Below are 24437 nucleotides of genomic sequence, written 5' to 3' on the forward strand. Positions count from 1 at the left end.
TCCAACAGGGACTCTCTAAGACACTAAAGATGGCTATGAAAGTATAGCACAAGACTAAACGAGTACAACAAGAACCATCACACTTGTCTGCAATCCAGAGAAAGAATTAGTAATAAATAAAATTAGCAATAAGTAGAATCTCAAAAAACATATTTCACAGTCGACTTTTTCAATGGAATAATGTGGGCAACACCAGCAGCATCAACCCACAAGTCAGCTCATACATTAAAATACAGACTACCTCAAAAAGTCCTCTGCTGCAATTAAAATGCAATGTTCTTTCCTATACACACAAACCCCCCCACACACACACAAAATTCTGCAGAAAGTCCACTAGCAAAAACAAGAGAGATGAAACTAACTTATTCTGCACATCCATAGAGGACAAGAAAAGAAATAATAACTGCAGCAATAAAGATGCAAACTAAACAGGAACAAAACCTCTCAGGCTTTCTAATGGTAATAAGTTCATATGTTCAAACAGATCTACAGAGAATTCTGCAGACTCTTCTGTAAGTGCTATTAATACCAGGCCTACTTGCAGCTGATCTCACTTTCGCAGGAGAGTAACTATTGGCATCTTGATTATCTTTTTATCCCTACTTCTCCAACTATGCTGCTACATATAGCAGCATTTGATGTATATATACATCAAATATAGCATCAGTTTGATGATACCAAACTGAGTGGGCAAGTGTACACCTTGGAAGAGAGCGTCATCTTACAGGAAGACCTGGACAGGCTGAAAGAGTGGGCTAACAAGAACCACATGAAGTTCAACAGAGACAACTATAAGGTCTTGGACTTAGGAAAACATAATCCATGAGTGCAGCATGGTCTGGGATCTAGCCGGCTGGGGAGAAGCTCTGTGGAATGCAACCTGGAGGTCCTGGTGGACAACAAGTTTAGTCTGAGTGAACTGTCCTGCTGTGGCAGAGGAAGCCAACAGGATGTTGGCTGCATGAACACTAGCATAGATAGAGAAGTAATTATCTCACTCTACTCAGCACTCGTCAGGCTACACCTGGAATACTGTGTTCAGTTTTGGTTCTCACAATATAAAGAAGATGTGGACAGGCTGGAGAGGGTCTGGAGAAGGGACACAAAGAACCAGGAGGCCTGCCAGATGGGAAAAGGGTGAGAGAACTGGGTTTTTTCTGCCTTGAGAAAGAAGGCCTAGGGGAGACCCAATCACTGTGTTTCAGTATTTAAATTGTGCCTACAAAAGAGATGAACACTCTCTTCTTACAAGGAGTCACATGGAAAAGATGAGGGGTACTACATACAAGTTACATCAGGAGAGATTCCAATTGGACAAAAGAGAAAAAAAAAATTGCAATAATCTCCCCAAGGAGTGATGGATTCCCCGAAGTTGGATACTTTTAAGACTTGGCTGGGCCAAGGTGTCTGGCCATCTTGTCTAGACTGCTTTTGCCAAGAAAGTCTGGACCAGATGATCCTTGAGATCCCCTTCTACCTTGGTATTCTATAATTCTATGGTACATATATAATGCGTATCAATGGCCAATGTTGCTCTTTAGCTGATCTTATTCTTAAAACACAATGATTTCAAGTAATTGAAGGAATATCCTCTATACTGACTATGCTTAAGAAATATCATCTGTTCATATATCATGACATTTCCAGTACTTTCATTAGCAGTTTGCAGACTTTAGAAAATGCTGGAATTCCCAAGAGAAATCAATTTTTATCATTTACAGTTGAAGTAATCCAGTCTGAAGATAACCACTTTCTTTCTGTAAATACAGCAACACAGAATTTCTCATCTGTTAGCCATCTTTCCATGACCAACAGTTAATGTAAAGTTCAAGAAGATGATATCATTTAAAAGACATGCCGTAATGTGCAACTATGGACTTGAACTCTTAAAAGAAATACTTGCAATATTTGCTTCTCATACAAAGCACTGTTCAGCTTTGGGTTTGGTATGCAGCAGGCATTTAAGGCCTTTATAATCCATTTAGTCTGATAACAATCTCTGCTAGAGCAGAACTATTCAGATGTTTCATTCATGCCTCAATTATATCCAACTGCTTTGTCATAGCAGATTTATACATTCTCATGATTGTACTTAAGACAAGTAGCATTTCATTATTTCTGGGATCCATGCTCTTGAGATCCATAATTTAGACACTATCTTATCTCATAATCCCGTTTTTGTATCATAAACATTTTTATTACACATGCACAGTCAGTTGCTCTCAAACTCTCTAAATGGTTTTAGTTCCACAGAGATGTATCAAACTTTGTCAAGGTGAAAGGTAAGCATTCAAATTTTAAAAATCCAACAATGCCATTCGGTAGCAAACAATACTAATATTAAAGAACAGATGCTAATTTATTATCTGTAGAAAACCATCACGTTAATGGGAACTTCTCAGTTTTTGCTGTCATTTTTACTATTTCACCTTAGCCATAAGAAGGTACCTTGGCCTTTCTCAATACTCCCGTGCTTGGGAGAATGTAGGAATGCTGATTGCCATAATTCCCATAAGGTAGCAATTCCCATCAAGTAATAAAATGAATAAAAATAAAGGCAACCATCCTCTGTCATTTCCCCATTCAGAAAGATGCCCTTAGGATCAGGACTGAAGCATGAGAGATATCCAGCAAGAGATATCAACTGCTTTTTTATCTACTTTTTTATCATTTATCTACTTTTTTGTAGATAAATGACATTTACTCTCTAATACACTCTGTATTTTTGTTCTTCACTTTTAAATATGTTAATTGTATACACAAATTATCTTTGGTCAAAAGATCAAATAATGACAGATATTTTTAAGGTTTTGAAACCTGTAATTTTATAACTAAATGTTTTAACATTTACTAGGGAAAGAGGTCATAAATGCAGCTTATTAAATAACCCTTTTTATTCTATGAAAATATGTATATAAAAAACTTTTCTAGCAAAGGTTCTACTGAGTTCCCCTGTAAAAAAAAGCAGCATTACTACCACCTCCAAATAACATTCGCTTTTACAGCATAACATGGAAATAAAACAAAGGTGAGTTTGTACTGGTACCCTAGTGCTTGATATTACTGTGACAAGTGGAGCTGGCCTGCAACATTTAATAGACTACAATAAAAAGGAATAATAGGTAATAGTGGGTTGTTTTTATTGTCTTCTATTACTTCAATTTCAATTTACTTCTCCCTCCTCATATACTGTGCTTAAAGCAAAAATAGAACATAAGCTAGTAATAAAAGGAAAACTATTTCCTGCCTGTACTATCAAAGTACATACTTTTCTAGAAAAAATGGTTTTCAACCAATCTCAACATGTAAAAAAACCTGATTATTCCAACCAGTATGTCCACAATCATATTTGGTGACATTGGCAGATTAGTTTTGAAAATGAATGTAATGGCAAGGAGGGGAAGAGGGGAAGGAATTCCTAAAGTTACAGGTCTAGCTTGGTAGGAAATATATATATATATACACACACATATATACACACACACATATATACGCACACACCTTAATTCTAGCTCGATGTATAACAAGAAAACAAAGCAGAGAATTTTACAGAGAAAAGAGTTCAGATCAAAACTTCTAAAAACAGCTAAAATATTGAAGCAAATTAGAAACCGAAGTACAGGAAATAAACTACGTATTTGAAACAGCAGCAGCAATTATTGTATCTAGAAATGCTATATCACTTTAACATAAATAGCATCCATTACTGTTTCTCTGAAAAAGCTGCATGTTTTGCTTCAAGGAAGTCATGCACCTGTTTCTCATCTCTAATGGCCTAGTGTAATTAATTTCACTATTACCATAAAGCATTCACAACAAATTATTTCCAAGTGAAACAAGGGGAATAAATTACTAATGCCAAGCAACTTCTACTTTTTACTCAAGGTGAAAAAAGAAAAAAAATTCAGTGCAAATTCTGGCACTAATTCACAAAGGTGTTGCTGAAATGGGCCCAGAGGCATCATCTTGCTAAGGCAAATTCGAACCTCCACATTATCTTACACAGCTGGTAAAGCACAGCTCCTGGTCACTACATTCACTTGCACAGTTCTTTAGCTGCATAGTGCAGAGAAATAGTGTAGCAATAGTGCACATTTGAAAACAAAAAGCCCATAATATCAAGTCTTTCTCTTCTACCTTCTATGCTTCACTTATGAAGATTATGAAGCATAATCTTTAAGAACAGAAACATTAGGAGAAGGATCACGGAATCATAGAATTCTTTACATTTGAAAAGGCCTCAAAGACAGTCAAGTCTAATTGGACACACTGCCAAGTCCACCACTAAACCATATCCCCAGGTTCCACACCTGCAGGTCTTCTAAGTACCTCCAGGAATGGCGACTCAACCACTTTCCCGGGCAGCCTGTTCCAGTGCCTGACCATCCTTTTGGTGAAGAAATTTTCCTAATACCCAATCTAAACCTCTCATGGAAGCACAGCTTGAGGCCATTTCCTCTTATTCTGTCTGTTCATTGTTACGTGGGAAAAGAAACCAACACCCATCTCAGTACAACCTCTTTTCAGGAAGTTGTAGAGAGCAAGAACATCTCCCCTTATATATCATTTGCTGTGTTGGGTTCATGTCAAGGTTTTGGTAGAGCATAAGCTGCAAGTGTCCCCTGTGGATACGCCTGGAAGTGAGCTGCAGCCCATAGACAGCACGCAAACTAAGGTAAAGTATGAGGAGGAAGGAGTGGCAGAAAGCAACTGCTATGTACTGACTGCAAAGCTGAAGGCTGCAGTATTCAAAGGAAAAATAGCCAGAGAGAGTGTTATCCAAATCATATGGAGTAATGTGAAATTTGATATGGTAAAGTACAGTCTCGGACGTAAAACAACACATGTTCGGTTAGCCAGCATTAATTACTCTCATACACAGAACCAAGAGAAGCTGTGACAAGCCAATGATCTCTGGTCATTGTTGACTGAGATAAGCAGAAAAAAATGTGCAAATTTAGTTTGATAACACAATGGCAGCAAAGCACAAGAAAAAAAGCTTACCTGAATAAATAGCTTTAAATTTTTTGTTAAGTGGCAAGATTCGATACAGTAAGAATTTTTGATACAGTAAGAATTTGATACAGTAAGAATTTTTCTTTCTCAACAAGCACTAGAAAGTGCCATACCTACTGTATTAATTACCATAAACAACTTTATAAAATCAACAGAAATAAGTGACATTTTATTACTCCAAAACTGAAGTTACAAATTTTTCCAAGTGCTCCAATTAATTTCAGATCCAAACTACTGAACTGTAGCAGAGGCCACAACTATACTGAGATATCACAGAATCACAGGATATTTTGAGTTGGAAAGGACCCACAAGGATCATTGAGTCCAACTCCTGGCCCTGCACAGGACACTCCAAGAATCACACCAGGTGCTGAGAGCGTTGTCCAAACGCTTCTTGAACTCTAACAGGCTTGAGAGCCTCTTCCACTGCTCAGTCACCTTCTAGGTGAAAAACTTTCTCCTGATATCCAACCCAGACCTCCCCTGACTCAACTTCATGCTGTTTCCCTGAGTCCTGTCACTAGTCACAAGAGTGAAGAGATTGGTACCTGCCCCTCCACATCCTCCTGAGGATGCTGAAGACCACAATGAGGTCACCCCTCAGTCTCCTCTTCTCCAGGCTGAATACACCAAGTGACCTCAGCTGTTCCTCATATGGCTTCCCCTCAAGGCTCTTCACCATCTTCGTTGCCCCCCTTTGGACACTCTCTAATGGCTTAATGTCTCTTCTATATTGCAGTGCACAAATTGCCACAATATTCAAGGTGAGGCTGCTCCACTGCAGAGCAGAGTGGGACAATCCCCTCCATCAGCTGGCTGGTGATGCTTTGCCTGATGCCCCCCAGGACACAGTTGGCCCTCCTGGCTGCCAGGGCACTGCTGACTCATATTCAACTTGCCATCGACCAGGACCCCCAGGTCTCTTTCCACAGCAATGCTCTCTGGCCTCTCATTCCCTAGTCTATACACACAGCCAGGGCTGTCCCATCCCAGGTGCAGAATCTGACACTTGACTCCAGAGACTCCAGAGAGCAATGCAGATAAATTTGTAACTGCCCTCTCACTGTCCTAAATAATGGGGTGGTGGATGCAGAGATATTTGCATCTGTTTTCCTTTAAGTGATCACCCATTAGAATGCATAATTTAATCACAGCATCCGGAATTACCAAAGTGTGAATATTTGCAAGGAGGAAAGGTCTGAGAATAAGATTACCTTTTCAGAAAAATAAAATAAACAAAGTAAAATAAGGCAAAATCACTTTCATTTTTTACTTTGTGACCAAACAGTCACAAAGTAAAAAATGAAACTCAAAAGCAATAGTGCCAAGGTTGTCTATAAAACTATGATATCAAATTAAAATAATTCAAATTTTTTACATGTTAGACTTCAGAAATAGTTGCTATCGCTGTTCAATATATGCCCAAAATTCCTGTTGAGTGGAACAGTATTATTATTCAAAATCAGTTGCCTACAAAATTTTATTAGTAGCCTAAAAAGAACATCATATTTTATTCATGAATATGAGACTAAAGTTGTTTTTTGCCCTAACATTTCCACAATGAATAGCAAAACTACTGCTGAAATATGCTGCAATTATGAGATACAATCCTAAGAACAATGCTAGGAAAAGGCATTAGCACACTTCTTTCCCCTGCCCTGGTTCATTCCACTTTTTTGAAATTTCTATTTATAGCAAGAATCTTAATAGACATCCTTCAAATGTAAATGCTTCTGTCAACTGCAGTTTCAGAAACCATACTGCAAGTGTCTATCCAGCAATATAAATTACATCTTAACTCTGTATCCAGGAAAGAATAATTACCCAGACAAATTAAGACAACAAATACCCCAGCCACCCTTCTATCCTCCCCGAAACCTTTTATTAACTGCCCCTGCTCATGTATACTAACAATTACATACCATTTTAAGTGAAGGAAAGAAAACAGCAAATATTAAGAACTCATAAAAAGGCTATTTTTACAATACCACCACTTACATTGTGTAAGTATGTCCTGGTTTTGTCTGTGGTAATGTTAACTTTCCTCCCAGTGGGTGGTATGGGGCTGTATGTTGGATTTGTGCTGAACATGGGGTTGATAACATAGTGATGCTTTTGCTATTGCTGAGCAGAGCTTACACTTACATAAAGCATATAAGCAGAGCTTATATGATTTTCATACTGCCACGCTGGCAAGGAAGGTGGGAGGTTGGAAGGAGACACAGCTGGGACAGGTGATCCAAAATGATCCAATGGATATTCCAGACCATATGACATCATGCTCAGTCTATAGAGCTGGAGGGAAGAAGGAGGAAGGAGAGATCTGGAGTGATGGTGTTTGTCTTCCCAAGTAACTGTTACACATAATGGGGCCCTGCTCTCCTGGAGAGGCAGAACACCCGCCTGCCCATAGGAAGCAGTGAATCAGATCTTTGTTTTTCTTTGCTTGTGTGCACACAGCCTTTTCTTTCCCCATTAGACTGTCACTATCTCAATCCAAGAGTTTTCTGGCTTTCAGCCCTCTGATTCTCTCCGATCCTGCTGGTGGGGGAAGTAAGGGAGTGGCTGCCTGGGGCTTGGCGTTGGCTGGGGTAAACAACAACAAAGTACTTATGCCAAACTGTTTGGTTTTAGCTTAATCATTTTGGCACATCAAAGATTCATCCAAGTATCTGATACTAATGTAATCAATACCAAAAAAAAGTCACTCTTTTCAGTACTTGGGAAAAAAAATCCAATTAACCAACAGAACTGGTCTTTTATTTCAGAAAAGCCATCTGATGAGCCAAGTCACCATGCAAACATTGCATATTTTCAGTAGAATTAAAATGTCAGCTTACAGGAAGAATGGACAAGACTGGGAAAGATGACATATTAGCTCTTAAAAAATTAATCACTTCTCATCTTTACCATTTCTTTATCAATTATATGTTGAAGATATCAACTTCTGGAAAGACTTCTAAAAGTGGGTTCTCTAGCTTTTCTGCAATATAGGTCAATCAAGAATAAGGTAAATTTAATCTACATAATTTGTTTATCGGCTTCAACCACAAGAAAAGGTGTACCCAAGGAGGAATTGAGTAGAGGAAATGATTAAAAAACAAGGGGGTAAAAAAAGTGCTTTATGTTTACTCTTTCATCCAAACATAAGTTTAATAAAAAATAAAATTTTGATTTTCAGTCCTACTGTCATAACCATCAGAGGTCCAAATGTTAAGCTTTCATTCAAATCATGACATTTATTCTAGAGGATGCAATTCTGTGTGGAGCTCCTCATAAAATCCCTCTGCGCTCCTCATACATTTTGGATGCTGATGACAAAGCACAGGAAAAATAACCAAGACACACTTGAAAAACAAACTTGCCTTCTCCTTCAAAAGAGGGGCACTGAAGACTAAAGAGCTGCCCAGCTGAGATGGTACGTACATTTTCCCCTGAAAGCAACCTCCTCTGACAGCTACAGATTCACAACAGTCAGTCTGCCAGTTGGCACACCACTGCTGGAGCTGCTGCAATGGAGACCAAAAACAATCAGCTGCTGTGTACAGCTTAGTTTCCACTCAAATCCATAATGACAATTAATTCTGTTCACGAAGGCTGCCTTGAAGTGTTCTAAGTTTACAGATCTGTTGCCAAGAGCTGCTGGATCCCATGATAATACAAGTATGTGCACTACCATTCTATTCTGATAATTTACAAAAATATGGGCAACCATCAAGGTCATCACTTTCACAGGTCTGCTGCGTGGTAGGGCTTCTACATGTACATGGAGAAACAATGTGTGCACCACGTTACCCCTCCACCTGCAGGCACTGCTCACATGCAAGATCAGCGCAAGCAGAGATTCTGAGTTATACTGATTTATTCCCTTCCAAACCATGCACTTATGGTGGAAGCAGCAAGTGACATAAACACTATTACACACTGTCAGGAAAAAAAACACAGCAAAAGTACGGCCTTAATGTGCTTCAAAACAATGATACTTCTAAAATGTATCAACAAGCATTCTTTAATAATTTATTTCTTCAAAGTAACTAAGAACAGGGGGCAAGGTTGATCAAGCTGCTTGTACAGCACCTTGCTTACATACAGCATGGCTTTTAAGAAATCTAGAAAACAAACAAGTCCTGTTTAGTTTAATATGTTGTAAAACATCAGCTGGACCACTGCAATTTATGAAGCTTTAAAAATCCCATTAGCAGAGATTTTCACCCTAAGAGAAGAGCAGGGACCGGTACAGCCCTTCTCATCTACATTAAAACATTGACACGCTTCCACCCATCTGCAGATGCCTGTTGCATTGCTGTTATAAAGAAGGAATATTGATTAACACATTGACAGAATGTATTTATGGCTAAGAAAAAAAGTATGTAGAAATAACACACTGCAAAGCTGGAAAATAATTTTTCACCTCTTCTCATCTTTCCTCTTTCCAAAAAGGTGATCACAAACTCAGTGACTGAGCACTCTCAATTTTACCAGTCTCACATCAACAGAGCAAAGTAGGCATAGTGCAGATGCTTAAAGTGGAGCCATGACTATCACCTAAGTAGTTTTAGCACTCCATCTGGGTAAGACAAATCACCAAAATTCATATTAAACCAAGGAAAACTTTCGCTTCTTTCACCATCTCCAGTGTGTTTTTATGGAAAAAAAAAATTAATAGGAACTAAGTAATTATGAATCAATTTAGACTATTTTAGGCTGAGATGTCCTACAAGCAGTTTTGGCCTAAAGAGGATCCTTTAGGTTAGAGAAATATCCCTGTATTCAAACTTTAAGAAGCTTTAATACCGTAATTGTCTCTTCTTCAAAAAAAAAAAAAAAAACCAAAAAAAAAAAAAGGAGATTTACTAGAAGCAGGCTGTACTGACAGCATTCCACCCTGTGCATATCAGTTTGAAAAGTTGCTTCATTTTCAGGTTTTAACAGGAAGACAGTATAACTTCCCTGTAGTCTGGAACTTTTCAGATAATTATTAGAGTTATTATCATAGAAGACTAAAAAAAAAAAGCAATGTATTTCTAATGTTTTCTAATTAGTATATGGGCAGCACAAACATGTGGAAGCACCATTCTGAATTATCTTCCACAACATTTTTGTTCACTGAACTCTACAGAAAGTTTTCTCCAAGGATTAAATTCAATTTTAGAATCAATTTCCTTCAATTTCCTTCATGATTTCTATTTGCTTTACTGAAAATGTATGTAGTAAAATTTCACTGGCATTTGTACCAAGAATTGGTTTCTAAGACTTAGCTTCATCTAATGAAGATTAAAGATGTTACATGGGAAAGTAATATTTTCCAAGGTCTCAGAATATTAGAAGAAAAAATAATTAAAAAAACTCCAAGAGCTATACTTTCTTATAATTAATTTTAGAGAAAGAGGAAAGAATTTGAAAAAACTACATTCACTAAGAGTTTTTTACCACGGGGTTGTCAAATTCCCACACTCGAGTAAAAACTATTAACTTCAGCGACACCAAATGGTTAGTCAGACAAAGCAAATCAAAGAAAGAACCAAACAGAATAGCAAGACAAACCTAGTACCAGGTAAGAACAGAACTGCAAACAGCCAAGAGTTTGACAGTAGCCACTCGAACCTTCAAGAGTATAAAACTGAGATCATCAATACTACAACCTAGAGGAAGAATATCAAGTGTTTCTGACTACCTTGGGAAATCAGAAGCTTGTATCAAAAGTGAATATGCACACTTGAAATAAAAATTAGGAGCACTGTTGGTTGTTAATAAAGACATTGAAAAAAATATCTCTATAGTTTACAGAGAATCAGAAAATGCACAGACAATCCTGCTCACCTGTCTTCACTAAAACGTCGACCAACCAAAATTTTACATTTGTCTGGAGGGAGACAAGCTGCTAGCAAAGGCACTGTCCTTAACACTCGACTTTCCTGTAAAAAAAGAAAATTTACTTTTGAATCAAATCAAGGAAGGCTTCTATGAATGCTTAAAGCTTTCATTTTCTATCAAATTCTCTTGACTAAAGTTACAGAAAAGAACCTTACCACATAATAGGAAAAAACAATCTACAAGAAAAATACCCAGTCTTGATGCTACAAATTGTATTGTTTCGATGACAGCATTTACATTTTAACTCTAGGCTAACAGTATCAAAAACAGTAACAAAACTTCTCAGACAAATAAAGACTAGGCAACAAAACAGCCTTAGCATTAATGATGTAACAGTCTGGGGAGCTAATGTCTCTATACCAGAAAATGAGGGGAGAGCTCGATTTCCACAAACAGATGCTAAAATTAAAAGCACTGGGTGCATCAGACCAGACACTGTGAAATGCAAACATCTCCACTCTGCTGTCACTTCATTTCACAGTAACCAGGACAATGACACCTATGCTGCCATGAATCTTCCAACTTATGCCATTCAGGCTGTATTGATCAGGCATCTGCCTACATCTTTGTGACACAGAGAGGAAGGTGACCACCACGCTTGAGTGGGGAGCAGGGGCTCTTCAGATCTCAGAGCATTAAAGAGAGCTATGGGGAAGCAGGATTTCAGAAAGTGGAGGAGGGGTGAAGTAATAACAGCTGAAACAAACTACCTACTCGTCAAACAGAGCAATTTATTTCTGTTCTTTATTTAACACAGCTGGGAACAAACTTTTTGCTAGACAAGAACTAATGCAAACTGAGCCTCATTTGTGGGATGTCAATTCTTGTTTTCCCATCAAGGAAATGGAAGCAACAGAAAGCCAACACTAAAACACTGAATGAAAGTTTCAGTTACTTTATTTATCATAAGATGAACAGAGGAAAGCTAATAGCTGAATCTAGCAGGAGGCAAGCACTAGATGTCAGGTGAGGATTATGAAAGCCCTAAACCCAGTAAAAGAAAGAGTTCTTACAACACAATGCACATCTTACAATCTGAATGTCTCATGAAAATCCAAACATCAATCCCTAAACTATGGGATTCATTAACAAAAACCCAAGGGGGCTTTTGGTCTGCCTTTTGATTTAAGAGCCTTACCTCAAAAACACAATATTTGTGAACATGTGAACATGAGGCTCTGATTAACTCACTCTGGGCAGATGTTACTTTCACAAGCATCAATGTGCAGCCATCTGCACTCTCACATTGTCTTGCTACCAAACTCCTGTTAAAATAGTTTTGTGAAAACTTTTATTACTGTTGCCTAAAACCTCTATTTGTTTTGCTTTTTCTGATCCTTATCTACTGATCTTCTATAAACAAAACATCGTGGAGTTGAAGGAGTAAGTTTTTCTGCTACATCCACCACTATTCCTCATGGCAGCAGCAGCGTAATGGCTCCTAGGGACAGATGAAGATCAAAGTACCTTGGGAGTGAAGTGCCAGCAAAGGGAGGGAGAAGTATTCTTTAATTGACATCAATTTCTTCTACCTCAGAACAGTAGAATCATCCATCAACAGTGTCATAGTATTACTTGCTTTTATTTCATCATAATTAAATAACATTCTAATTCACTAGTCAGAAGCCTCCCTTCTCCATAAGAATGTAACAAGTGGCAATAAAGGACCTGGAAGAAAATCAATTATTTGCCTCTGATAAGCAAAACCAAAAGAGCTGTCAGCAGTCAGGAGAAAGTTATTCAACTATTCTGTCCAATGTCACATCATAACTTCAGAATTACCTTTCATTCAAATAAATACATTCTTTACCAAAATAGAAAATTGAGTTTTCCAATCTAAAAACAATATGTGCTTATAGGAAGATAAAACATAAAATGTAAAGCTCAAAGGAATTGAGAACAGAAGCTTAAGAACAGTTAAGTCAAACTAACACTAAAAAAGGTTTCATTTGTTTATAACGCTCTTCATTAAAGAATTTGTATTTAACCAGACTATAGATAACTTATTTGTTATCCTACCGACAATTTTCCATTTACTAGTTTGAAAGTGAGCAGTTACTCTCTTTGTTCTTCTCAGTGTTCTAGCAGTTATTTGCAACTATTGGCTTATTAATTATTTGACTATTAAAGTATATAAACAGAAATAGGACTGGGGGACTTACGTGGTGGGCTGACCTTGGTGGGCCTCCAGCCAAGGTGCCCACCAGCCATGCAATTACTCCCCCTTCTCAGCAGGACAGAGGGGAAAAAATAAGATGAAAATGAACTCTTGGGTCAAAAAGGCCAGGGGTGGAAGCAAAAGGCAATAAAAATATTTTATTCTTATTTCCCATCAGCAGGTCAAGTCCAGCCACTTCCTCAGAAGCAGAACCTCAGCAGGCGTAGCAGTTCCTACAGAAGACAAATGCCTTAATCACAGATGCCATTCCCCACCCACCCACCCCCAGCTTTTACTGTGTCATGAGGTATGGAACATCCCTCTGGTCAGCTTGGGTCAGCTGTTCTGGCCATGTCCCCTCACAGTCTCTTGTCCACCCCCAGGTTACTGGCCTTTGTGGGCATTTTGGAGGGACAGCCCTGATGCTGCGTGAGCACTGCTCAGCACTAGTCAAACTCTAGTGGCATGCTACTGTGGTGACTGCAACGTGGAAACTTAATTCCATTCCAGCTGGACTCAAAACAACTTACTTTTGTTGTTCTTTTTCTTTTCTGGGGATTTGTGGTAATTTTGGTTACCATAGCATTATCCATCGACAATGAATAGGACAGTTCAAACTAATAAAAATATTTATTAAAGCCAGGAGATATATATTTCTTCCATTTCTTTTTTCTGAATTGCTAGGACAAGCAGCAAGAATTTCCCCCTTACATTTGATTCCTGCTGTTCAATAAGGAATACTATACAGCAGAAGTACTATAACGAGCAAGTCAAAGCTAATTCCTGGCATTAGATCAATACATAGAATCATTAAATACGCACAATCTAAATTTTCTTCTCAGATGCTTAACACCGAAAATTCTTACTCTTACAGAAAGAAAGAAGGCAGGGAATGAAAACAACTTAAACAGACACCCTCTGCTATGCTTTAGGGGTTCTGTCCCAACTTATACTTATCATCCAGCTTTTGAAAAGCACATAATGGCCTACATTGTACTGGCAGTCACATTAAGAATGATCAAAGGCAAAAGTAAGACAAAAATGTACAGGGGTTTATACTCTTAGCTGTGTCACTGATCAGTCCTACGGATCATAAGAGTAGGCATGAAACAGGAAAAATGACAATTTTATTTTTTTTTTACTTCTACATATATATATATTTACATATAAATTTATCTATATGCAAAGAAGAAAAATAAATTACTAGGCATATAAATCTTTCACTTTTGTACTAGTCCTGATGCTGGGTTTCTTTATATTTAGTTTTACATTACTTTCACAATGAATAATGGTACAATAACAGTACCATCTGAAAACAAGTATTTGCCCCTTGATACGGAATGCTGAATTCCGGATTCCTTCACAAATAAAAATCTAATTAATTCATGTACCTATTATGCAAATAATTCCTCACTTGTGATCCACTGTTCTACAGTTCCTCTCTCTTTCACAATACGTGACACATGCACAGGTCTTTCTGGCAGCACGGTCTCTGGAAAGTATGAATGTGGAGACTTAGTCACATTAATCAGGCACCAGGAATGTTGCCCCTGACTTTCTACATTACTATCTTGCCTGAATACAAGTCTCAATAGCATCATTTAACCATAGTTGAAGGCTTACTTCACTGCACTGCAGACTTCCAAAGACAATAAATAATGAAGCACATGAAGGATGACAGTTGGGGCTGACATGCAGTAAGGGAAAAACATTCACTATCTGGTTAATTCAATGAGATATTTTTGAAACTGAGTGTACCTGCAATGAAATGGCAGACTGAAGGATCAGATGCAGTTCAGAAGGCTTATCTGCATTCAAGATCGATTCTGTTTTGAGTATGAGCAACTACAAGCAAATGGAACTTACCTCTTGTCAGGTATGCCCCTGCTGTTATGGAATCAAAAGCATCACCCGTGAACACTTTCAAAGACCACTGTAAGATGTTCTTAGCTTCCCACCATTTGTTTGGATTTATCTCTGATAAGCCAAGTGCCCTCATATAGCCAGATAGTGGTCTTCCAATACTGTGTGAATTATTATTATGCAATATATACTAACAGAAAACTTGCATCCCACTGTAACAGACAACTGTTGTGATTGCTGATTAATAAAATTGTAGACAGTCACTCAGACTGTCACAGGTATGGTGTATGAAATCTAAAAAAAAACCTGCCAACTTTTTCTAATACCTTCCACTATGAATAGGAAATTCAACACAATTCAAACACCAGTTCAAAGTCTCTGACGCATTTTTAAACCCTTTTTTCCCTTCAAGTTATTTTAGCATATATAGAAGTACTTCTGAAATAAGAAGTAACACAGAAGAGTATTCCTATTATAATTATGTGAATTTAAAATTACAGTTTTCCCATTTAGGGCCCAAATATGTCATGGCCTCTGTTTTGTTTCCCTGTGAGAGAATACTTTTTTTAAACTCGCTTTTTTGCATTCTGTTTAAGTTCCTTCAGGCAAAGACTCTTTGCATATTGGCCGAGCTACTGTAAAATGTCAAGCTGGACCACAAGAGAACAGCTTTTTGAACTTCACAGTCTTATCTGTAGACCCACCATCTACCCAAATATGTGTAGCTGCAGTTCAATTTCCAAAACCCTTATGATACACAGACAAGAAAAACATTAATATATATTCTCCTATTGGTAAACCAAAACATACTGTTCTGAGGCTAAATAGTTTTCCATTGGCTAAAATAGCTAAGGTCATCACTACAATGAATTGCTTAATTCATATTTTTAACAGAACACTAACATCAATAAAAGACCACTGCCATAATCAAACACATTCATCCCTATATCAACTCCAAACACCTCTGTGAGACACTGTGTTCGTAGAATCCTAGAATATGCTGAGTTGGAAGGGACCCATCAGGATCATTGAATCCAACTCCTGGCCCTGTGCAGGACACCCCAAGAATCACACCATGTGCCTTTATGTTATTTATTGTTATTTAACAATTATTTTATTTAATGTTAATTAATGTTATTAATTTTTACAATTTGTACCAAGGCAAGCAGATTTCAGATTCGAGTAGGACTATTCAGATAAGATGAGATGTCTTGCATGCATGGAATTGCAGAAATAAGATGTGATTTCAGAAGATAAAATAATTCAGAAGAACTGAACAAAAAATACAGCAACTCAGCTGAACTGGCATTCAATCATCAAATTTAAAAGGAAAAATCATGATATGACAGTCCTAGTTTTGGCTGGGATAGAATCCATGTTTTTCCAGTAGCTTGTACAGTGCAGTTTTGGATTCAGGATGAGAATAATGTTGATAGCAACAACCAAAACACCAGTGTGCTAAGTAGTGTTTACCCTAAGACAAAGAATTCTCAGTGTCTCATGCCCTGTCAGTGAGGAGGTGCACAAGAAATCCTGAGAGAGCATGTCCAGGACAGATGACTTAAACTGGCCAAAAGGATATTCCATACCAAAGAATGTCATGCCCAGTATATAAACTGGGGATGGCCAGGAGCCACCAATTACTGCTAAGGGATGGGATGGGCATTGATCAGTGTGTGGTGAGCATTGTATTGTGCATCACTTGTCTTTCTTGGGTTTTATCTCTCTCTCTCTCTTCTTTTTATTGCAATTATTATTGCTATTATTATCATTAGAATTATTAGTACTATTATATTTTACTTTGTTTCAATTATTAAACTGTTCTTATCTAAACCCACAAGTTTTTACCCTTTTTTCACTGATTCTCCTCCCCATCCTATCTGGCACAGGGGAAAGTAAACTGATGTAAACTGAAAGTTAGCTGATGGCTGGGGTTGAAGCATGACAATGATGGTAACAGCATAGCTGTTTCCTCTTGCCTACCATTTGCTGCATTAAGATTCTAGATGAACTCTCAACAGTTAGCACAGCCTTACTCACCTCTGCTGGATGCTGGATTATATACAAGCAGGTGGAGACCTTTAGCGGATGTACGGGCAGGAATGGACACAAACACACCTTCTGAGGACGGCTACATGGCAAAAGGAAGCAAAAGAACAACAAAAGCAATCAACAATTTGTGAAAGATGTTGTAAATACACTGCACAAATACACACTGCATCCCAGAAGGCACAATGAGAACTTCTTCTGACAACACTGTACTAAACCTGATTTTTTTTTTTCATGGCTGGGCTTCGCGAACGAAGATTTGGGAAAGGCTCTATCCACATTTGTTACAGGTACGCTGGTGGCTTATGAGGCCAATACGAGATAGACATGTCCGACTGCGGAAGGCACAGCAGAAAGACTCCTTAGGTGGTAAATTCTGCAAGACACGATTCTTTCTGCATTGTCTTTTCTCCTCGAGAGTGATCCTGCATGCTTTCTCAAAGGAAGCAGCAGCGTTATAGATGGTGTGTCTCCAGGCCTCCCAACTGGAGGCCAGAGTAGACCAGCTTTGTAGATCAATATGGCCAAGGCTGAGATGTTGGTTCAGGGAGTCCTTGTATCTTTTCTTCGGGGCTCCTCTCTTGCGGCAGTCGGTGGCAAGTTCACCATAAAGCAAGATCTTAGGGAGGCGGTGGTCCTTCATCCTGGAGACGTGCCCTGCCCAGCACAGCTGTGTTCTCAGCAACATGGCCTCTATACTTGTGAGTGCTGCTTGTTCTAGAACAGATGTATTGGTCACATAATCTGACCAGTGGATGTTTAGGATTGTATAGAGGCAGCGTTGATGGAAGCGTTCTAGGAGACGCAGGTGGTGGTGGTAGATGACCCATGATTCGGAACCATATAAAAGAGTAGACAGCACACTGGCTCTGTAAACACTGATCTTGGTACTTTTCTTCAAGTGTTTACTACGCCATACTCTTTTATGGAGTTTTCCAAAAGCACTATATGCCTTTGCTAACCTGTTGTCTATCTTCCCATCAATCTTACCGTCTGAGGAGATGAGGCTACCTAGGTAATTAAACTGCTGGACTGATTTGAGCTCTGATTGGCCAATGGTGATATGGGGATGATGGAAGACTTCCTGATGTGCAGGTTGATGGAGAACTTCTGTCTTCTTCAAGCTGACTTCCAGCCCAAAGAGCTCACCAGTGTCTGCAAAGCAGAATGTTAAATGCTGAAGAGCTGCTTCTGTGTGGGCAACAAGGGTGGCGTCATCAGCATAAAGCAGCTCCCGGACAAGATGATTTAAGGTCTTAGTGTGGGCTTTCAGTTGCCTTAGGTTGAATAGGCTTCCATCAGTACGGTATCGAATGTAGATACCGTCCTGATCATCGAGGTCTGCCATGGCCCTTTGGAACATCGTGCTGAAAAAGACTGTGAACAGAGTTGATGAAAGAATGCAGCCTTGTTTCACACCATTGGTAATTAGAAAGGGTTCAGAAAGTGCATTGCCATATCTGATTTGGCCACACTGATCCTCATGGAGAGAGATGATCATTTTGAGGAACTTGGGGGACATCCTAAACATTCCAAAATCTGCCACAGACCTTTTCTGCTCACAGTATCAAAAGCCTTGGTGAGATCAACGAAGGTTACATAGAGACCTTGTTCTGTTCCCTCCACTTCTCTTGCAGTTGTCTGAGAACAAATACCATGTCTGTGGTGCTCCTGTTGGCTCTGAAACCACATTGGCTTTCAGGTAGAATTCCTTCTGCTATAGCGGGTATTAGTCTGTTCAAGAGTATTCTTGCCAGGATTTCACCAGCAATGGAGAGGAGAGTAATACCGCAGTAATTTGAACAGTCTGATTTATCTCCTTTCTTCTTATACAAGGTGATGATGACTGCATCACGAAGGTCTGATGGTAGTTTGCCTAGTTCCCAACAGCACACCACAAACTTGTGAAATTTAGCATGGAGAGCAAGACCCCCATGTTTCCAGATTTCAGGTGGAATTCCATCAACCCCAGCTGCCTTGCCAGTTTTCACCTGCTGTATGGCCTTAAGAGTTTCTCCCAAAGTGGGGGCAATATCCAAATCATTCTTCACTGGTTGTTGTGGGATGGACTGAATTGTTGAGTCTTGAACTACTCGACTAGTACTGAGGAGAGTCTGAAAGTGTTCAGACCATCAATTCAGAAGGGAGGTTTTATCTGTGAGAAGCGTTTGACCATCTGCGCTGAGTAGAGGGCTTTGGACCTGGTATGTAGGCCCGTATGCTGTTTTCAAGGCCTCATGGAATCCTCTGTGATCACCTATATCTGCACATAATTGAGTTTTCTCAGCTAGATTGATCCACCACTTGTTCTGAATGTCACAGAGTTTCTGTTGGAGCTTGCTGCATGCAAGACAAAAGGCTGCTTTTCTTACGTGACAGGAAGGCAGTGCAAGCTGTGCTTGGTGAGCAGTTCTCTTCTTCCTCAACAATTCCTAGATCTCTTGATTGTTTTCATCAAACCAGTCCTTGTTCTTCTTGAAGGAGAACCCTAAGGTTTCTTCAGAGGACTGCTGGATGCTGTTTTTAATACGGTGCCAAATTGTTTCAGGAGAGGAATCTGTAGAATCTATGGAATGGTTTTCGAGCCTAGTTTGAAGGTTTGCCTGGAACCTGTCTCTCACCGTGGCTGATTGGAGATTGTTAACTTGGAGTCTCCTCCTTGGGATACTGCCCTTTTTTGGTTTGAACTTAAGGTTGAAGTTGAGTTTACAGCGCACAAGCCAATGGTCTGTTTGGCATTCTGCGCTGGGCATCACGCGGGTATGGTGGACATCGCGGGCATCCCTTCGTCGCACCAAGACATAATCAATGAGATGCCAATGCTTAGATCTGGGGTGCATCCAGGTTGTCTTCAGACTATTTTTCTGTTGAAAGATAGTATTAGTGATGGTGAGCTGTTGCTCCGCACAGAATTCTAGCAGAAGGCAACCATTATCATTGCAGTTTCCAACACCATGCTTGCCTAATATTCCTTTCCAGGCTTCAAAGTTCTTACCTACTCTGGCGTTGAAATCACCAAGGATTATGATCTTATCATCCGCAGGAACCTTTTGGATAAGGCAGCGCAGGTCGGTGTAAAATTTATCTTTTTTGGCAGGGTCAGCTTGGAGAGTTGGGGCATATATACTAAAGATGACAACGTGTTGCTTGTTGTGAAGTGGAAGACATAGGGAGATAATGCGGTCAGAGTGACCTGTTGGCAGATTTTCGAGTTTAGGAACAATAGAGTTTTTGATCATGAAGCCGACTCCCAAGAGGTGCCTTTCGGTTCTAGGTTTACCTGACCATAAACCTGATGTAATTTTGTTTGAAATTCCCTCCATTTCTAAAATTAAAGAAGCAAGGCTTTCATTGAAACATTTGAGAACAGTGCACAAACCCTCCCTGTGGGCTGGTTAGAGTTAAAGCACTCTAAAAATCCTTTTGTCATATTCAAGATGAGCAGCTTACTAGTATCTATAACCCTATCAGAGAATTCTGTTACTGCTTTCCTAACAAGTTAGTTTCAACAATTTGATATACTATTATAATAGAACAATGTCTATAATTTACATATTTATAAGATTGATTGAAATAAAACATTTCAGAAGTATCCAAACATGAAACCCCAGACATGCTGTATTTTAGTTTTTTGTAATTCCATTTATGTTGAAATACGTAGCAGAAATATGTTTTCAGTATGAAAACAGAAGTCCTTATTAGGAACTTCTAATCTAAGTCTGAAAAAAAAAATATCTATAATTCTTCAGTATACTGCATGAAGCTGTTGGAATGGCTAACTAAAGAATTGTGTCTAAAGAAATTAACTTAAATATTGCATGACATGAAACTGATATGCTGAATGATCAAGAATAAACAGAAGCAAAGAACAAAGTTTGAAGTTATAGACTAATTGAAGTTGTTACTCCAGAAAACCACACATACGTGCACGTGCACACACAGATATCACTCTGGCTACTTGCATATGTTATTCAAGAGCTCAGAGAAATTAAGGACTTCCTTAACAGCGAAGCTATTGCCTGTTTTCACCAACTAAAATCATACCAACCCTGCAAACAAAGCTCTTTGAGCTTAACAAATACAAAGTCAGTATTTTCAGCACAATGATAGGGGCTTGGAGCACTCTTTCACCTGCATCATCCTTGTAGTCTTCATTGGCAACAGTTCACGTGTTGCTCACATATCAGAGACACTAAGCAATCAATCACTGCAGCAGATATGATTCACAGAAGTGAATTCTGAAGGCAGGCTCAGATTAAATTCATGACAAGCCTGTCACTGAATGTGCTCGTCCACAAGAGCACACACTCACACAAGATGTACTAAGTATTGTTACAGTAGTCCAAGCCAGTACAACTGTTTCCTAGTCAAACAGTAAGGTAGTAACAACAGGTAAGCTCCTCCTTATCAGCTGACAGGTTGTGTTAATTGAAACTCCCTATTTCTAGCTGCAGCTACTGTGGCTGAGAGACTATTCCCTTCTCCACAGGGAAAATATTTTAAATATTTTAGTAACTTTTAAAATATTTTAAATTATTAAATAAAAATAAATTATTAAATAAAAATTAAATATGTTAAAATATTTAGACTAGAAGGTCCACAGGCAAGCAATCAGTCTAATAACAAATTGGAAATTACTCTGATACACTCTTCTGGTATACTGTTCCAGTGGCCCATGTTTGTCTTTTGTTCACACTTCTGGTGCCGGTAATTTCCTGTTGCTAATTCTGCATAAATTTGGCACATTCTCTTATATAAGGCCAGGCTGTGGGCCTAGAACTAAGTACTCAACAATTTTACTATTCAGTGCGCTACTCTTGGGACCTTCATCATGAATGAACTGAAACCAACCTCACTTTCAGGTCTAGTGGGTTGTTCTCCAGTGCTGTACCATTGCTTTTCCCCCAAATTTTCTCATGTGTAAGCAATTTAAACAGAAATTTCTGAAAACGGTTTTGTTAACAACTGGAAGCAGCAAGTACTGCAGAGGCTGTTTGTTGCCTGTGTCCTGATTGTTAGGTAGAAGTTCATCCTCTTTTTGATCATCAGAAACTCAATTTTTACCAACTGTGATTCCTTGGTTTCTCCCCAATAGTTGGTTTCACTAACAAAAGAAGTTTTTAAAGTTCTTCCCATTATGTCATTTTCTGCTGAGGAGATATTAGGACATGACAAAGCTGTTCCAGTAAGCTGTTCCAACAGTAAGCTGGTGACTTCAATCCAATGAGTTGCATTGCTCATAGCTCTTATAAGCAGACAAAGAGAGCTTCCAGTGATTTCTGACCTCAAGGTGTTTAATTACAACAAATTTCACTAAACAGAACTTATGTTCAAGGCTCCCTTTAACATACACTTTTTGTATTTTCCACAACAGTTTGGATTTTTCACAGGTAGTTTTTTAAGCTTTCTTAACCTCACCAAAAAAACAAAACAAAACAGAAAACACATACACACAACAAAAACCACCAAACATAAACAAAAAGAAGGAAATTACCTGGAAAGCAAACAAACAGTTGCAGAATAAGCTCTGCCTATATTCTAAGGAGCAGAGCACAGACTATGACAAATAAAATACTTTCCAATATAATTTAATTACTTACATATGCATATATATCACTTAACTTTAAGCACCCTATTAGATTCCTAATCATGTTGAATACATAGGTTTACAACCCCATCCTGGGGCACAAGACTTATTTATTTCTGTGATTTTACTTCGGAACGTAATGGTTATTGTGCTGAGACAAAAACATTATTCCTACATGAAACTGACGTTACCAGCCTACATCTGCCAGACAGGAAGCACTGCAGAACAAAAGAAGTTCTGTTCCACCACCACAAAAGCCGCCTTTGCTCTGAGAAAGGCCACCTAGGCAGAAAAGGCTATTTGTCTTTTTCTTTTGTTTAAAGATTCTGTTACATTCTTGCCCTACATACAGAGGTGGAGTTACAGAAGAGCAGGGAAAGCACCAGGAACCTATTCCGCGCTGAACATCAGTTTTCTCCCATTTCTGGAAATCAAAGTAGCAATCAGCTCTAGGCAGGAACAGTAGCACTCAGAACATTAAAGAAAAGGTGTGCAGGTGGGGATCAGGATTTGAAGGAGTATAATTTTTATAGTATTATTCACCTGTATGCGATTTCGGTACAGTTCAAAGCTACTCAGTTCATTCTTAATTGTTTTTAAATACAGCATTTCTAGTTTAAAAACTTACGACAAAGTAACCTTGGCAAAGTAACAATGGCATCTAAAATAATCATTCCACATCTCACAAAGTGCTTCATATGCAAGAGACAGCCATGCACATGCACTGACTTCTCACAGCTTTCTTTCCATTATTCATATCTAAATTAATGATGTTCAGAATAACATTTAGTTTATCTTCCCAGGAGAACTGAATCTGGACAGTGGATTGTGCTGCGGTGTCAGATTTAGTGTAATTACTAGTTTTTGGGCAGAGATACTCTAAAAGTGAATTTGCAGTAGTCTGGAAAATAGTGAGCTAATTCTGAAACTCTTTCCAAGTCTCTGTATTATTTTCCTGTAAATAAGTCCTCCCTTGCTTCAGAACTAAGTTTTACCTTGTTACAGGCCCAAAGAGCTTCTGAAAACAGGCATCATTCTGGGAATGCAAACAACTGTAGTCTTACACCCATATTCAGAAAACTACAGGTAGTAAATTCAAGGATTTAAAACAGAGTAAGCAAAGACTAACAAAGTTACAATTTTATGCTCAGCATACATAGACATTTCTACAGAAACACATAAAGGGGTCGAGTGCGCCAACCACATCTTCTAGAAACAATGCGAAGAAGCTGATGTTTTTAAACTACTAACACTTGTAGCAACATTTCCATGTTCCAGCACATATTGCCAAGGTCAGGCCCTAGACTCCATATTTTCAAAAAAACACGCCTGCCAAAATAGAAACGGCTGCTTCAAGTAAATTAGATTTCTCTACTGTTTTTGTCAAAACACCAAGGGTTTCAAGGTCAAAGCCCACCTGAGAAGTCTGGAGAAACAGCAAAGTTACCATATGTTTGTTTTATACTAATGCTTTTGTATGTGTTTTATACTGACACAAGTCCATTACACACAAGCATTAAAACAACATTCAGAAGTTTTACAAAGCTGTGTGGGAAGTTTATAAGGAGAAGCCCATACCTTTTAAAAAATTTGAGAACAAATGTTATTTTTGCTTGTTTTATGTTACAGGACAAACCCAAGCTAAAAATTGCTTTAAGATTATATTTTGCATCCTCCACCTTAACCACTACAGCTATAGAGGGAACATAAAAAAGAATGAGTGGATGAAGTTAAACATAGATAAACAAATTTATGCATTTAGGAAGAAACAATCCTAACCCAATAATTAGAAAAAAAAACAGCGTCTATGGTTTACATGACATAAAATTCAACAGTATGAACTCACAATAAACAATTCTGTGAAAATAGCAGTTTAAAATGCCTGGCAGT

At 38.5% G+C, this 24437-nt stretch overlaps 1 protein-coding gene across 4 annotated transcripts in view; it reads right to left on the reverse strand.

Moving 5' to 3' along the window:
* DTWD2 (DTW domain containing 2) overlaps positions 1-24437 on the reverse strand; it is a 77928-nt gene that overhangs the window by 35805 nt on the left and 17686 nt on the right. For 3 of the 4 annotated variants that reach the window (XM_064642627.1, XM_064642628.1, XM_064642629.1), the window contains 2 exons: positions 16952-17042; positions 10837-10931 (listed from right to left, as the gene is read on the reverse strand). In XM_064642627.1, the coding sequence (XP_064498697.1) occupies positions 10837-10931; positions 16952-17042 (186 nt within the window). Of the gene's footprint in view, positions 1-10836; positions 10932-16951; positions 17045-24437 lie in introns of all 4 variants that reach the window. The other variant, XM_064642630.1, reaches the window with a different exon arrangement.

Source organism: Pseudopipra pipra, chromosome Z, assembly GCF_036250125.1.
Source record: "Pseudopipra pipra isolate bDixPip1 chromosome Z, bDixPip1.hap1, whole genome shotgun sequence".
Lineage (NCBI taxonomy): Eukaryota > Metazoa > Chordata > Aves > Passeriformes > Pipridae > Pseudopipra > Pseudopipra pipra.